The 17,255-nt window shown below is 40.5% G+C and overlaps 1 protein-coding gene across 3 annotated transcripts in view; it reads left to right on the top strand.

Annotated features, from left to right (window-relative positions):
- The window catches only part of LOC147239780 (poly(ADP-ribose) glycohydrolase), a 44,653-nt gene that overhangs the window by 3,511 nt on the left and 23,887 nt on the right, over positions 1-17,255 (top strand). For all 3 annotated transcript variants that reach the window (XM_086195747.1, XM_086195748.1, XM_086195746.1), the window contains exons 4-14: positions 122-238; positions 603-689; positions 964-1,038; positions 5,478-5,570; positions 7,309-7,463; positions 10,050-10,129; positions 10,229-10,289; positions 10,381-10,456; positions 11,660-11,807; positions 15,320-15,398; positions 15,584-15,692. In XM_086195747.1, coding sequence (XP_086051873.1) covers positions 122-238; positions 603-689; positions 964-1,038; positions 5,478-5,570; positions 7,309-7,463; positions 10,050-10,129; positions 10,229-10,289; positions 10,381-10,456; positions 11,660-11,807; positions 15,320-15,398; positions 15,584-15,692 — 1,080 coding nt within the window. The remainder of the gene's footprint in view (positions 1-121; positions 239-602; positions 690-963; positions 1,039-5,477; positions 5,571-7,308; positions 7,464-10,049; positions 10,130-10,228; positions 10,290-10,380; positions 10,457-11,659; positions 11,808-15,319; positions 15,399-15,583; positions 15,693-17,255) is intronic.

Here is a 17,255-nt window from a genome sequence, read left to right as displayed (position 1 = left end):
TGTAAAGTGCTGTTTCTATTCAAGCATTTGGAAGGGGAAGTCGCATGTACAGTACAGGCTGGATGCAGGGTGGTGACCGCAGGTAATAATGTCACTTGTGTAAATTCACTTCTGTTGACAGACGGACTCTCTAGGTGAAGTTCCGGGTCCATATCCTGCCAAATTTGAGGATACCTGGGATGATATCCATGTTAAAATGCCCTGCTCCCGTGACAACCTCTTTCCTGTTGAAGATGAGGTAATAATGTGTCATGTGATCGGTAAATATGAATAAATTACATATTGTTTTTATATAGGTTCGTCAAACAGTGACTATACTTGACTGAAGTCTTTTTCAGTTTATTACCGATGTCAATGAAGAATGGCAGGTTGAATGCCACAATGTCATTTTGTTAAGTGTGTGTGCAAACATGACTTCACATATTAATGTGTACTATGAATGTAATTCCACAAATGATCCACAGCGGAGGAGAGGCTTATATTACATACTTAAAATCATTGAACAAACAGAGGAGCATTAGGGCAGCAATCTTTTTATTTGAGCATTCAGAGCTGAACAAACGTTCCTCTACAGAAACCTAACACACTTTGTGAATCCGCAGGAAACACAAAAGCGGCAGAACAAGAGTCGGTGGGAGCTGATCAAGGAGGCTCTGACCAGGAAAATGAACAACCCTTTTGAGTTAAAGGAAAGTTTCATTTTGTCATTTCATTGAAAAGACAGACTGCCTTTCGCTTCGTAGAAGCACTGGTGCACTACAGTTGCTGTTAGCAGACTTTGCCAGAAGGTGGCGTCTTGATCCCAGTAAATGAGATGCCTCCTCACAGTGCATTGGTTGGAAGTTTTTACTGATATAGGACATTTAATATGTATTTTATATAGTAATGACAAATTAAAATGCTTTGTCACTTAAATAAAGACATACAATTATTTTTTATTCATTCCATTATGTTTTCTTACAGAATGCAATATTGAAATACTGCGCTTCAAATGCCAGGAAATGGGACTTCACAGCGTTACATTTGTACTGCACCAAGGTAAACGATATACACCGCTGTCATGATGATTGTTTATTTTATTTTATTACAATAAAAGAATAGTTAATTAAGTTCCTATGTTTGTCCTGTTTGGAGAAGTCTTCAAAGTAGTACTGGCATGCAGCCATATAATCACAGATGGACATACAGTGCATGTACTAGCTGTCAGCTAATGAAGTCTGAACTGTCAAATCATGACACTTGATTGCCCAACAGAAGGCACCATAAAATAATGTTGGTTTCCACTCTCGGGTCAAAGAAAGTGCAGATGGCTCATTTGTTGGTGGTGATGATGTCTTCACATCTGACAGCTGTGCTCTTCTCTCCTTTGGCAATCGATAAACTTAAGCATGGCATACACAGTATTTTAGTGGTATTGCATAACATCTGTATGGATCAATGTCTAATATTTAATATAATCCCAAGTTGAATTTATAAAATGCTTTTTAAATGAACAAAACCGTCTTAATATGTTCATAAGTCAACATGAGTGCAGTATGAACAACATACTTGATTTTTGTGCAAAGCAAGAATCCACTTTGTTTGATTTATTACACTCCGTCCCACTGACCCTTCATGTCTCGTGTATTTCACATTCATTTTGGTGAATCCTTGCTGGTGTTTTTCCCTCGTACATGCACAGTGTACAGCTCTTTACTTGTAAAGGGATCAGCTGTCTAAAACAAATTCACATGGTGCCAAAAGCCTGTAAAATATAAGCTCTGTTCATTTCGATTTTTTTTTTTACTGCCTTAAACAAATAGACCGACTCTCTTTGAATGAACATACCGGCATTCCCTTACAACCTTTTATGAACAAAAAAACTCTGCTTATTGTTGTCAGCACATGAAGCTCCTAAATTTTGTCTTTCAAACCATTGGAAAGTGAAGAGATCGCATGAATAAATCAAGCTTCTTCTTTTTTTTTTAAATCAGCCATAGGCCTTTGGAATGCCTCTCCTGAGGTTCGTAGCTGTTCTTAAGTAGTAAGACCTATCCTTTGTTGACCAGACAGACTGTTTGGTACGCCGATGTCCACTCAGCTCCTTCCAAACACCTCAAACCCAAGGCTGTTATTTAGCGCATTAAAGCACTAAAAAAAAACAACTTATTTTCATTGTGATAGATGATGTGGAAGGTTGTTTTTCTTTAAAAATTTATCATTCCAATTAAAAAAAATGAGTTATTCCTACATGTACGAGAGTTATTTATGAGCTTTCTTTCACAAGTCTTACAGTTAAAGGGGTGGGGGTGGTCCAGAGTTGCATCATGATGGCCAGAAGACTGTTGATTCATTGGCTGTTGCTGTGAGTTGTCAGTGTCTTCTCCAGCCTTGTTTTGAAGCCATCCATCATCTGTGGTTTTGATGCGCTCTGCGTCATCCCGTGTAGAGAATCAGGGAGGGCTGCGGTGCTGTCTGGCTCATGAAGCGGTGGGAATATTCCATTCGGTGAGATGAGATGGGCTGTATTGTGACACGAGTTGATATGTTACAAGCCCAGGAAAGATTTTTTTTTTCATGAGACAAACAATATTTTCTTTATGGTAGGAGTACGCTCACTCACTTTGCGCTGCATTGCATCACCCAGGATACATCTGCTACATGTTTCTATGATATCACATATCTCAAGAAAAAAAATACATGGACTTGTTTTGTTGTTGTTGTTTTGTTTTTTTTCATGGATGCAACTGAAAAATGTATTTCTGTCATTTTGTATAAAAACAGTAATGGATTTTGCATAGGAGAATGTTGCCACCCTTCACAAGCAAAGTGGTAGTCTTGAGAAATAATTTAATCTTTTGCCAAAAGGTCACATTTAGTAACTTGTCAGAAATAAAAATGGCTGACATTAGAGAACGCTTTACTCCAACCTTATCATGTTGAATCAATTGTGTACCATATGTATGTCGTAAATCATATTAGAATGGGAAACCTATCAGATAAAAGCCGAACATGCTGGCTGAACTTTGTGGCTTTAGCTGGACTTAGATTGTGTCAAATCAGCTGGAGTGGAAACATTTATTCAATGTCCTGCAACGTCACAGCAAATTAAAACGGAGTTGGATTTTCAGTTGGTTGCCACATGATTTATCGCCATCATATATTTGATGATCACCCACACTTTTATGTTTTTAAGTGTCTGGATGACTTCATATGACACTGTAAAACTTGTGAATATGTGGGGGGTCATATTTGACCATGAAGTAGTAAAGTAAAAGTTTTTCATGATGTTACACCTGCGGATAACTTTTTAACGTTATATTTACGTACTCGCATAAAATACACCCTTTTTTTCCTTGGAGGACCGCTATTGAAATGTAGGCCAAAAGCAAACACGCATTGTGTTGTTAAAATGCAAACTGATTCTAAATCCCACTTTAAAACAACAACAACAACAACAACAACAACAACTGACTGTTATTTAAGTGTATACATAGTTGAACAACAAATCAAGACTTTGGGTTTCAGTGCCAATAAAATGTATTTATTGAATATATTTTCAAGTGCAGGCAACTCTGTTTGAAACCGTATGAACCAGGAGAACACGTATATACTGTTAGGTGAGGAATTAGAGCCAAAGTTGAGCCATTCAGTGTATGACCGCCCGACACTCACATCCTGTACAAAGTGTCTGCCAGATGATCAAGTTATGAAAAAATTCTACATATTGCAGCAAAATTTTTACTTCTAAATAAAGAAAACATCAGAATTATAATTGTTTTTTGTTTTTTTACTTTCTTGGCATTTAATTTTTATGATTTTTTTTTTTTAATATGTGGAAGGCCGGATTGAATCTTGTGGCGTTCCAACTTTGTCCCACAGGCCCCACTTTGGACAGCCCTGTTCTACACTATAAGTTTATGCAGATCTTAACCCACTTCTGAATTTTTCCAGATTTTGACGAAGTAGTGAGTTGCATTTTAATAGTCTAGTTTCAAGTATTTATGCATTTCCTATAAGGCATCATGTACTTGCTGTACACCGATGAAAAGCTGCTCTCTTTAACAAAAGGATACAGTGTTTGTGTGTGTTACCACATATAATTTTAAGAACCAATCACAAGGGATCTTACAGGGGTCGTGTCAGATTTTTCCAGCGCTACAATAGAAGAATGAGGAATGGCGTTGCAATTTAATGTAGTAAATGTTTCCTCTGGATATGCCAGATCTGGAGATGCTGAGGCTTTTGAGTTTCAGAGAAAAATAGACATGAATGGCATGGAGTGATGGGCCAGTCACCTTCACTGAATATTCATCTCTGCGTGCGCGTACACACACACACACACACACACACACACACAAACACACACACACACACAGGCACGTGCACAAAGAGACAGTGTATGAATAACAGAAAAGCTGTTGACGGACAGCCTGGGTTTCATTCAGTTCTCTTTTACAGTCCGACCAGTGCTGTATTTACGGTTAGGAGCATGCAAGTCTTTTATTTTTACATGGTCACACGTCCACAGACTCAGTGAAGCAGATTGCTTTATTGTTTGGACCGGTGGGGAATGGGAACAGGAGTATGATGTTAAATCTGTATGGGAGCTCTTGCTTCTCGCTGCCTCCCCCCACCCACCCTTCACACCCTGCTTGACTACTTTGTCAGCTCGGTGTGATGTACAGACCTGTATCAAGTAACACAGAGTTTGTTCAGTTGATTTGATGCACTGTCTTGGGCTGATTTAAAGAGCTTGGCTTATACTAGCTCAGCTATATCCACCGTCTCGCCCTGTCAAGTGCCGTCATTTATTACGCCCATAGGAGCAGTTTATGATGTCAACCAGGTCATTACTTATGACAGTGTTTAGTCAGGCTTCCTTTGCCATAATATAAATGTCCTAGTCTAAATCAACAGTCAAGGCTCCTTGTCCAGGGAACACACTGTCCTCTCCATGCTGGATCATTTGCATTTCTCCCAGAAAGACTGTTTTAATCAGCTGGCATGGCCATGCAACCTTGATGAAAAGGCTTCATGATTGATCATTCTGACATTTGGTAGCCATTCTGGACGTAAATACGGGTAGGGTATATTGCCCAAGATAGGTCACTTCACTTTACACTGTTGTTGAGCCATGGATGGTTGCTATTAATATTTGATTCTGGTGATAGTATCGCATAACTGTCCTATTAAAGCCAGATATATTTTGATGATATGAAACTAAACTGTATGCATCACAATATCAGTTAATAGCCGGCTGATTTCTTTGATTATATTGAAATTTTTCTCATTTTGAATCTGCTCATTAGCATTAAGTTGGATGTCCTACGTCGATTGAAGTTCTCGTAAAATTGCACATGCATGAAGATGCGGATCAGATCGGTTCCTTTTCATCTGCCCGTCTCAAACGAACCACTCCAAACCCACTAATAATGTCACAGCTGAGTCTTGTGGCAAAACAACAAACATAAACAGATCTCCTTCCTCTCTCCAAGGTTCTGGAGCCTGATGCTGCTGAACATCTGTTTGACTCCCTGCTGCCAGACATGGTGCAATTAGCCCTGAGAGCATCCGAGCTCTGTACCAAGGTAACAGCCATCACTAACCACTGGACACTGACTCACTCCTCTGTGAAATACTAGATCACTGCTGCAGGCTGATCCCAAAGGTCAGGACATGACAAATAATCTCCTGGTTTGGTAGTAAAAGGGTGAGGTCAAGGCATGTAGCTATTGATGTTGTATAGACTTTTTGGTCGTGTGGTTTTGCCACGCGGATGGTAAATAATGGGTATTCTTCTTCAGAGGTTTTTTTGTACTCATTCTGTCAACCATTTGATGGCTGTTAATGTACTTTTACATGAACCCGATGTGCCTCTAGCATTGTTATTTTAACAGTTGAAATGGCTCAGAAATTCAGATTTTTGTTAAGATTAAAGGCACGAATACATGTTGCGAAGTAAACGAAGGATGGATGGACGGTGGGCAGAATTGTCATCAATCGTCATCGAGACCACTCCCATTAGGAAAGGAGTGTGTCATCATACACATCACACGTAAAGGTGATCACTCAGTATTGATTTACAGTGATGATCTACCTCGAAGAGACAAGTGGCCCGAAACCTAGTCCTCCCACAGAACTGCTGCCTGATCCCCTCTCTGTAGGAGCCTTAGCGTTCAGGCTATTCTCCTGATGTGTGCCTCACATGTACTTTTTATACACTCTGTGCATTTGTGTGGTTTCTGCATCGCTGAACTGTCCCGTGTGCTTTCTTTTGAAATGTTTATGCTCTGCATCCCCTACCATAATAACCCTCTTTATGTATTTGTCAGCAGTCTGATCACGTGATCACACTGACATTCTCACTCACCTGAGGAAGATTTGCTCATTTTTTTTGGTTTGTTTTTGTTTTTTTTCCCCTGTCCCTTATCCCGTTAACAGAAGAGCAGCACACTCATCCAACCCCCACACCCTGTGCACTGAAGTACCTTTTAGGTCTGAATGCAAGCGTCACTGTTCCTATTGAAACTCCAGTCAGTGGAGCTGTCTAGTGACCGAATCTCCTGCCTCTGTGCCCAGACAATGAACCGTCATCAAAGTCACTTAGATCTTTTCTTTGTACATCTTGATATAAAATTGAGGTCAGCTGGTCCTGGAGTCGGATTTGGGGGGCTAATGACTCAGTTGTATCTAGCAGAACACCCATGGCATTAATTCAGGTTTTCCTTTACTGTTGTCACCAAAAAAAAAAAAAGTATTGTTCAGTGTTGCCGGGTGAGACTGAGATTGATCATTTTTATGTCAAATTATGTGGCAGCAGTGGAAATTTAATCACTGATGCAGCTGATAAAGTATAGAATTAGTTACGGAACAGAAAATATCGTGCTTCGTTGACTGGCTGAATCTGGTTTACTCACAATTCTTTATAGACCGGAATTTGTTCTCCCATTCTGACATAAATTCAAGTTTAATGAATACTTTATTAATTCAGCTAATGGGCTGAACAAAATTTAGAGCATTTTTAAGTAAGAATTGCCCATAATTACTGCTGTTTTTGTCCTAAATTATCTGTCCGTCATCTTTCTTTAACATGATTGTAACATTTTCATTAGTAATTAGAAATACTTTGCTTATTTATAAATCAGTAGCCTTGAAGTCGCTTGCGAACATGGATGGAGCTTGATTGTAACTATGATGGCTGATTCAAGAGCGGTTGAGTGGTGACAAATTAGTACCTGAACGCAACATCCTTCAGCATCTCGTTGGACAAATTGACTAAACAAATTATTTTGACCTTCCTGGATTGTTCCTCTGTTCCCCCTCCAGCCGATACCCCTCCTTAAGGGAGGCATGAACCACTCCATCACCATGTCTCAGGAGCAGGTGGCTTGTCTGCTCGCCAACGCCTTCTTCTGCACCTTCCCACGGCGCAACTCAAGAAGGACTGAGTACTGCAACTACCCAGACATCAACTTCTTCAGGTGATTTAAGATGGTTGAAGATTAATGCCCAGTACCTACAAAAGTTACACAATTTGGTCGTACGAGGAGTTCCATTTAGGGCTTACGTGTGAAAGCAAACCTTTGAATTGTAGATCGCTATTCTTACACATGAGCTTCTACTGCCGTATTAGAATATCGATTAAAAACAGTCATCAGCTTCACTTACTTACTAACGGATTTTCAAGATTTGACCTTTTCAAAAATTAGACCATCAGTCATTGAGATCATCTTTTTTTTTTAGAACCACTGAGCTCTTTTATTGTGTGATCACATTATTCCAGTTAGCGGAGGGGACTGACCTTTCGTTTAGCCCGCTCTACACACCAGAACCAACTATTACAATTTATCACTGCAAGATTGTTTGCACAGTAAGTCAAGCAGGGACGTGCACTCTTTGTCAACCAAGTGCTCATTTGGAAGGGAGGGGAAAATAATTGATTCAGAGATGCATTGTGAGCTTTAATTGAATGATGAATGCGTAGCTGCAGAAAACGTAATGATCGGTCATTTAAAATGCAATTATTCTCAATGGACTGTCATTTTGACTAGGTTTTTTTTTTTGTTTGTTTGTTTTTTTTCAATTTTGATTTAAAAAAACAAAACCAAATCCTGAAAAAAATAGTGGTGTAACGTCAGGTTAGGCAGGCTAAAGCGTATGTTATGTTCACTGGCTCTGTGATTGGTGATTCATCAGTTCCTCACTGTTGACGTTTGTGTAACGTATCTGAGAAAGCCAGCTTATTTGTTACATTCCTTTATTTTATGAGGGAGTACGGACATTATAACAACAAAGGGGAAATCGAAGTGAGGCTCGTGAGATTAAGCCCCCATATTGAGATAAATTGCTAAGTAGATTTACTTTGGATTTGACAATTAGATGCCGTAATTCAAATCTGCCTGTTCACATTTCATACTTAAACATCTAACGATGAGATGAGATGTGGATCGGGAAACTACTTGTCAATCCCTCTGTCTTCTTGGATGTGTCACTTTTATGAGAAAGATACATTTAATCCCTACATGAGCCAAACCTTGTTCTTCTAAACCTAAATTTCAAATACTGGAATGTCTTTTTCTTTTCTTTTTCTTTTTTTTTAATGAATCCCTGCAAGCTCTCACAGCGGAGATCCGGCGGGTGGTGTATCGCAAAATCAGTCTACAGATCACTGCTCATTCATGTCCGCTGTATCTTTTGGCAGCGTAGTGTAATTACTAAATGGAGAAGGGAATTAGATTAACATTGACTCAGATAGCTGCCTTGACAGTGAAGACGGCCATTGGCTGTTTGGCAGAAGGCTGGAACAGTGTTCTGTCGCATAAGTATTTCATTCACATAAAGATTTTGTTGGGATTTGAAAGGAAAGCCTGTGTCTTACTACACAAAGACGTGTACAATATACAAATGTCAAATGTGTGTTTCTTCCATTGATTTCTTGAAGTATTATTATTAGATATGCAATATTTTTCCAGTTAAAAAAACCTATAGGCACATACTAATAAATGGTATATATCTATTTGATATTTTAAACAGAGATATTACAGACTGTATTTTTTGATGGAGCGCATTTCATTGAAAAGGACCTCAGTTTCCGTGGAGGAAATGGCTTGCTGACGAAGAACCCCAGCAGTCGTACATAGTCACTTATGTTCTTTTCCAGAGTTACGTCATTGCTTGTTTCCCACATCTGTGGGGGGCATATTGATATTATATAATTGTGTATTAATTCTACACTCTCCAAAGACCACATTGCGATCCATTACTAAAAGCCTGCTCTCACCAGTGAGTATCTAAAGTCAAAGACAGTTTGCCCTTAGGGTTACATGACGCACAATCGTTGCTACAGGTCACACTGGGAAAAAAAAGTGAAATGATTACAGGAGTTGACTTCGATGAATTAGTTTCTGGAGCCCTGAAGGGCTTTCAGTGCATCCAGCTTTTGTAGTTATTTCTTTTCAGTCACATGGAATTTCTCTCTCTTTATGGTGGCATGTGAAACAGGCAGCGGAGTTCTTTATAGTCTGTTTGGGAGGGGGATGGTGGGCTTAATGCAGTGCATTCAAACCCACCCACTGCACCTCACCACACGCAGCTTTGTGTGTCTGCACGTGTATTATTTTTCAGGGGTTTGACCTCTTGCTTCCCGAGGATGGTGTTGCTTAAAAGGAACACAGGACTTCTTAATGTATCCCCAAGGAGGGGGCCCTGGTTCCCTCTCCATTGCTTTTTTTTTTTTTTATGTGCAAGTGCTATAAAGTAGCACGAGTGTGACTGTGATGGCAGGCCTGAGGCAATTCCATTGTCGTAACAGTGAAGGAGCTACATAATCGGCTAGTGGCTGAAAGGGGAGCTGAGTGAGAGATGAACTAATTCATATCAAAAGTTAAAGCATGACTGAACTCACATGGCCAAAATGGAGGTCCTGTGTTTCTATGACACTGCTGACACAGAGTATCAAGAGTTGGTAATTGCCACATATATATATTTCTTGCCTAAAAAGTCTGCTTTTCCTCCCATTTATTTCTTTATAAGATGATTAGTAAACACCTAGATTTCTCTTTTCTAAGACTGTTTGAGGGATCCTCCTCCAGGAAGATTGAGAAACTGAAAACCATTATGTGTTACTTCAAAAGTGTCACTGAGCAAAGTAAGTGTTAAATTTTCATTTTGTAGCAGGACATTGTGAATAATACATAAGAACATATAATATGATGGACATTTCTTCCTTTCATCCCTTGCTTTTCAGAGCCTACTGGTCTTGTGACATTCACACGAAAAAGCTTGGATGACCCTCCTGAGTGGGAAAGGTACAGTTATTACTCGTCTAAGCCAAGTTTGCCAGCAGGTAAAGTTCAGTGACCTCCTGATAACTGGAGAACAATTCACTCCTTGTTTCAGCTCGCAGACTCAGCTCACAAAGCTCCACATTACATGCAAAGGGACCATTGAGGATGATGGCTATGGTATGCTTCAGGTAAGATCCGGATGTGTGGGCAAGTAAATTGCTGTTACTTGCAGGAAGACAAAGTAGGAGTGATTTTGAGGGACTTTACGTTCCCATTCTTCCGGAAGGAGCTTTTGGTTTAAGAGCCACTCCTCCTTGGTCCATCCTATTTTCCCTCTGTTGTAGTCAATCACTGAGCCACTACATTCTGGAGTCTTTCACCCAGAATGCTTACTGCTGCTGAAAAGGCCTTTGAGGGAGCCGGTGACATGTTGGAGGGAGTGTGTGCTGGGACTGAGGTCGAGGCCTCTGAGCCTCTTCTGCTCTCGGTGTCGGCCACGCTTCCTGTACAGTGTCAGGACGGTTCGCTCTGCCTTTCACCTTTTGTTTGCTTCCAGTTGCCACAAGCTGACAGTTGATGAGCACACATGACCAGCTCCGGGGCTCGCTTCCACCCGGATTGATGGATGCTCTGCTGGGGTGGTGGGGGATGCTGACAGCCTGTCAAAGCAGACTTTAGAGGCTGGCTCACTGTCCCAGAGTTGAGTGACCAGTTTGGGGAGATCTGCCTCAGGCTGTGGCTTCCTCCTGGGGTTGAGACGTGGTTGATCTGGGCTCTCTACAGGCCAATGAGCAACTATTGTCAGAGCTGAAATTGGAGAATTATACGTTCCACTCGGCTGCGTTCTGACTAAAACAACACTTGGTCATGCGTGTGTCTGTGCTGAAAGTAAGATGTGTCTTTTCTTTTGAATAAATAAAAAGACTAAATACACAATCAGTTTAACCCTTTAATCTACTCCTGTCTGGAAATGATGTCACATTCATCAGTCAGCTGTCAATTTTTGCTGCATGTTATGGCTAGAGGGAGACTTGGACTTACTGCCTTGTTTTGATATTTGCTACTGGCAGCAGCGCACTCGAGTGTTGCTCCTGGGGAGAGCTCATTTTGACGTGGGGGACAGATGTCTGAGTAGTGCCAGCACCTCAGGCCACCTTCCCAAACAGCTTGTCAGGAATTCTGTCAGGACAAAGAGAAAGGGCTCGAGACCCATTCATGAGGGCAAATGTTTGGCTGTTTTGCTTTAAAGCAGTTGATGCTTATCTACGTACAGTATATGGAGTTTAAATTTAGATAGATATTCTGCAAAGGTGTGGACTTTGAAGGGTCGATAGCGATGTGTGTCGTCGTTTTGTTCTCCCCCAATTTGAGTCATTTGTTCTGATTTGCAGGTGGATTTTGCCAATCAGTTTGTGGGAGGAGGGGTCACAAGTTCAGGTCTGGTTCAAGAGGAGATCCGTTTTCTGATCAACCCCGAGCTCATTGTTTCCCGCCTCTTCACTGAAGCGCTGGATCATAATGAATGTCTGATCATCATAGGTCAGTAACCCAAAAAATAACCCATATCTTTGTGAATGACAGAATCCAATTTGATGAAGTCGGGCTCAGTAATGCTCGCTTATGTTTTCTCGTGCTTGTCTCTTAATTTGACAGTGTTGACAGTCATTACTGTTACATGTCACGGAGCTTCAGTTTACCCCATACCGGCTCAGCAAGAGGCTGAAGGATTTCTGTGGCAGCTGCCCTGTTTTTCAGCATCTGTCCTTGTCACAATGCTCTCTTGATTGGCTGTGGGGAAGGGTCACATCATCTGGGAGTTGGACATTTGGCTTTCCTGATTGTTGTGGCGGGTGTTTGTGTTGAGTAATTTCCTCTGACTGACTTCAGTATTGAGCACTGGCAGCTTCCAAGGTCGGGACAGTCCTGTAGCACCAGTTAACAAGAGCTTGACTGAGAGAATCCCAGCAGGGGCCATCAGCCTCCTGCTGGGATTCCTCAAGTCTTTTTTGTTTGTTTGTGTGTTTGTTCGTTTACCTGTCTGACACTGTGCTCCTCTAGACTGAAGCTGCTTGATTGTGTTGATGAAGAGGCAGAAAAACCAGTGTAGTGTTACGTAATAGAGAAATAAATATAGAGCGATTTGAAGTGACGCAGATCAGTTACTTCTTGCTTTCTGCAGGAATGAACATCAGTCAAATAATTGATAATGCAAAATTTTGATTGCTTTTCAACAAAAAGTTATGCAGCTTCTAATTTGATATATTCAGTTGTTCTTTTAAAGTGAAGTGAAATGAATTAAAAAGATTTGTGCATGAGAAAATGACCGCTTGTAAGCGGTCTTGTTAAGCCCAAATCTCTGGAGGACTTTACTTGAACAAGAGTTTACATAGCTGGACCTGACTAAACCAGGTTTGGTAATTATTTTCTATTATCCTTTTTTATGGCTTTCTTTTTTCAATGAGTGAATTGGAGAATAATCAGAGGGAGCTGAATATGGATGATAGATGTGTAATTGTATATTTTCAGTTTAGGCTCACGAGTCCGCAGCTTGACCTACTGGTATGATGCAAATATACTCAACAGTGGATAAAATTTGAACGTGGCTCAGCTTAGAAAAGGACGTGAGGCACCAGAGGCTACACTCTCCCGGCAACTGCTGGAACAGCTGAATCAGAGCTTCTCATTTTGACGAAGTCACCTTCTGAATTCTTCAGTCTGCTCACTCCGTCTCGTCTCCACTTGCGTCACTTAACTTTATTACAGAAGCCCAGAATTAATTATATCTGGAAGACCTGCCCAAGACCTGCTCTGCTAATGGACTCTTCCATTCCATCATCTTTATTAAAACCCTCCCCGTATCCCTTGTCCCCTGTTATAAAAGTCCAAGCCGTAGTTACACTGTGGCCGTGTGGTAAATCACATTACGCTGTGATGCATTTTGGCATACAGCAAGGAAGCTAATGGATCTTACCTCTGCCCTGAAATTTGCAGAAGTGCCCAGGCCTGATTGAATTTTCCATGATTGCTAGATCTCTGGCTGCCATGAGGGCGGTCAAACATATAAATAGCATCAAGGAGAAGTCCTATGATTTATTGGTTTTTGTGCTGTCCAGAAAACGGGGTGCAGGCGTGATGTAAGCAACATATAATGGCACAGAAATGTTTTTCTTCACTTGGCACAAAGTTCTGTTTGTTTCATTTTTTAAAAGCATGGGAACTGAAAATAGTCTGTAATTGTTTCAAATGATTGAATGACAACAAAATTTATAATTGAAGCACTTTTAAAGACCTTGATATTTGTAAAACGTCTTCACTAGATAATTATTTCCACCAATACGGCAATGAGATGCACCCCCGACCTTTTAAATTTCTCATCCACTGCAAATATTGGACGCTTTGTTTTCGACATATTTACACATGAATGCAACAACCTTCAGGAACATTGTGAACTAAACCTGCTGATTTTAAATTATAAATATCAGAACACCTGGCTAAGATCGGTTTGACTCCTACGACAAATCGCTTCAAATGGCAAATGGAAAAAAAACAGAAGCAAAAATGTTTCTGAAGGTTGTTTTGTTCACATGCAAATATTGTTGATCGTAGGCACTGAAAGGCTCAAAAGACCAATAAAAGTTGAACATCGCAAGAATATTGGAAACATTATTTTTCTTCGCAATGAATAATTTATTTGATAAACCACCTTATTTTTTCAGTGTGAACGACACTATCGTGTTTTACCTGGCAGTTATTACACTTGGAAAAAAAAAAAAAAAACGAGATGCGAGCTGGATTATTAGTGAAATGTCTATCAAGTTGGATGTGCTCCAGAGATTCCCTCCCCCTTTGTGCACCCTGTAATACCCGCTGACCAAGCCCCCCCCCCCACTACTAATCACTTATCCCCTTTGCAGCGGGAGTCATCTCAGCGAGTGCTCTCGAAAGCCAGGTACTAATGAGCACTAATGAATGGGAAGTTAATTTGTGGCTTCATTTGTTTGACTGTGCTGTTGCCTCCCCACCCTCTTTTACGGGTGTTCCCCGGTGGGCTGGTGGTCAGTCGCTGCCTCCTTTCAGGTGTGGCAATAGAAAATCCTACTGACAGGAAACAGCTGCTTTTGTTTAACCTTTTAAAGTCTTGGACATTTTTTTTTTTCCAGAAGCACAACCTAGATCATCTAAATGTGTATGGCAGTGAAATGGCACGGTATTATAGAGTTATGGTACTAGAAAAACTAAAGATGGTGGTTTGTTTTGGTTTTTCAACACTGCACTGCTTGAAGCTGACACACCAGGCCACTTGTCGGCCACCGTTTAGCATCTGTATGGTTTGGTCACGCAGATTTGTACTAATTAACCCCTTAGGTGTTTTTCCAAACTAACACTTCATTAGAGGAGCCTATAAACCGAGCAAGAATGGTGTGAAAGTGGTAGTTTTGTTTCCATTCTCAGTCCTGTCCCCTGTATTCCTTCTGGAATCACAAATATAGACTACTGCCACCTGCTGGTATGAAGAGTTACCCCTCTGATGCAGGTGTTGACTTTTGGGACTGTTGCCATCTTTCATTTGTGTGTTCATGTGCAGATTCTTGTCCAGACTTAGGCCATGTGAGGTGATGCAATGGTTTGCGCTGGTTCGTCAGTGGGGTTTGGTGTGTTTTGGACTCCTTTGTGGTTATAAATGCACTGATTTATAATTTTTCAATGTTAGTATTGGCCCGTTTTCATCTTGATGTCTGCCGCTCACGGATGGTTGCGTTCGATGTTTTAACAGTTTATCTGTCGACACGAAAGGAGGCGCTGTCATAAATTGTGTCACTCCGACTTCGTGACGGGTCATACATCCGTATGGGCCCATCATTTTACAATATGTCAATCTGTCAACTTCGAAAGGGTGCTCTCACCGACCTTTAACCCTGAACCCTTTTTTCACCTTCTTTCCAGCTTTACTACAAAAACCCTGCTAGAATTAGCCTTCAATACCAATCATGTTTAAGACTGGATATTCTATTTGTGGTGGTGTGTTAATAATGTCTGTTTGTAATTATCAGGTACTCAGCAGTACAGTGAATACACAGGCTATGCACAGACTTACAAATGGGATGGAAGCCATCAAGACACAACTCCAAGGTATCGATTTCCCTGAGATCATTGTTTTATAATCCTTTAAACAAACACTCAGACTTTTCTTCCTTTCCTAGACTAATGTTCTCCGAGAAAACAAAGCACGTTTTCTGTCTGGCTTCGGTGACTTTGAGAGGGAAGGGATTTTTCCCGTTCCCGCTTTCACCAAGTTCTTTTCTTCTCCGTTTCAGAGACGACTGGCGGAGAAGGTGTACGGAGATTGTGGCCATTGATGCACTGCAATTCAGGAATTTTCTCGAACAGTTCCATCCACATAGAATAAACCGGGAGCTCAACAAGGTTAATCCTTACTGTTTTTCTTTTTACCTGAAAAAAAAAAGAAGAAGAAGAAGAAGTTTGCTTTCATTTACATTGGCATCAGTGTTAATCGGTCATCAGGTCTGCATAAACGCCTTTTAAGCAATGCTTGTGGATAAATTAACATTTTGTATAATTTATAGCAGTGGAAGTGGGCCAGGCAAAATCTCTTTGATGTAAAGCTTTCATCTTATATATATATATATATATATATATATATATATATATATATATATATACACATACATACACTGTATATGTATGCATCTTTTTTTTCAGATGTTAAACGGCTTCAGTGAAAGTCCTTTTGGTTTACCTTCCCCACAAATGTCAGTGTAGACGACACTCGCTCCTGTTTATTCTTCTCGGTGTAAATCACAGTATAGACAAGTATCACATGCAAGTAAGGCAAACAGCTGGATTGTTACATTTACAGAGAGTTAAAAATTTGAATCAGTAATTAGCCCAGAACGAAGCTTTCTCAGCGTCAGTTTAATCAGGGTGATTCATCTCAAAGATTAGGTTGTATACAATTAAAAATTCCAAACCTAAATTCTTCCTCTTAAGCAGCGTTCCTCCCAGGTTGACATATCCATTTGTAATAGAAAATCAAGACGTTGATGTTGTCAAGTCTGCTGTCAGAAAGCTTGGAGGAGTTTGACAGCTCCGACAGGGATTGTGAGGAATGCTCCAACATGAAGATCAATCCTGTTTCGAATATTGTTCAGCTAAATGTCATATCTGCCCTTTCACTGGAAGGATTTATGACTGGTCAAGGGGGGAGGACGGACACTTTCACCATTCATTTTCACGATTCGCTTAAATTTCCAACGTGTTAAATTCATGCGCAAAGTTCACATCTTTCATTCAGCACCTGCTGGTTTCAGAAATAAAATGCGACACACAGGCCGCTTGACATGTGTTGCACGAGGTAATAAGTATGAAGCAGCCGGATGACACAAAGTTACATGTTCTGCCAGGCCACATACTAACCTCTGTTTGCACTGAATGATGTGTCAAGAACAGGCCTGCAGGCAAATTGAATTGCTTTTTTGCTAACAGTACTCGATTCCATTTTCCGTTGATAGTGCAGAGATGGAGGTCTGGTTCCTATGAAGTATTCCAGTCATCCAGAAAGGGATCTCAAGACTACACGCTCAAAGCTTAAATGACAGAATTCCCCACCAACTGATGATAAGGATTCATTTGGATTCATTCATGCTTGTGGTCACAAATAGGCTTTTTTTTTTAAGTTGCGTGAGAAATGATGTCCCGTCAGTTGAGAGGAACTCACATTAGGATTCTATCACAATGATTTGCAGATTTGATAGTATCATGATACGATTCTGCAGTCGTTTATATATAACTGTGTAGTATGTGTAATTAGAATAAAGTCTGATCCCCCTAAAAAGCGGTAATTACACGTTTCTTCGCGGCACTATGTTGTCATTTTCTGCCCGAGACGAATCTAGGTTTTTAAGGATTACTTTCATTATGGGTCAATCTGTAGATTATTTTCATGGTACATTTTGTGTTCAATACTGT

This window comes from Aulostomus chinensis, chromosome 23 (genome assembly GCF_037954235.1).
Source record: "Aulostomus chinensis isolate RoL2024-O1b breed Wild chromosome 23, RoL_Achi_v1.0, whole genome shotgun sequence".
NCBI classification, from domain to species: domain Eukaryota; kingdom Metazoa; phylum Chordata; class Actinopteri; order Syngnathiformes; family Aulostomidae; genus Aulostomus; species Aulostomus chinensis.
The sequence above is the reverse complement of the archived record's forward strand: the minus strand, read 5'-3'. Positions and strand labels throughout refer to the sequence as shown.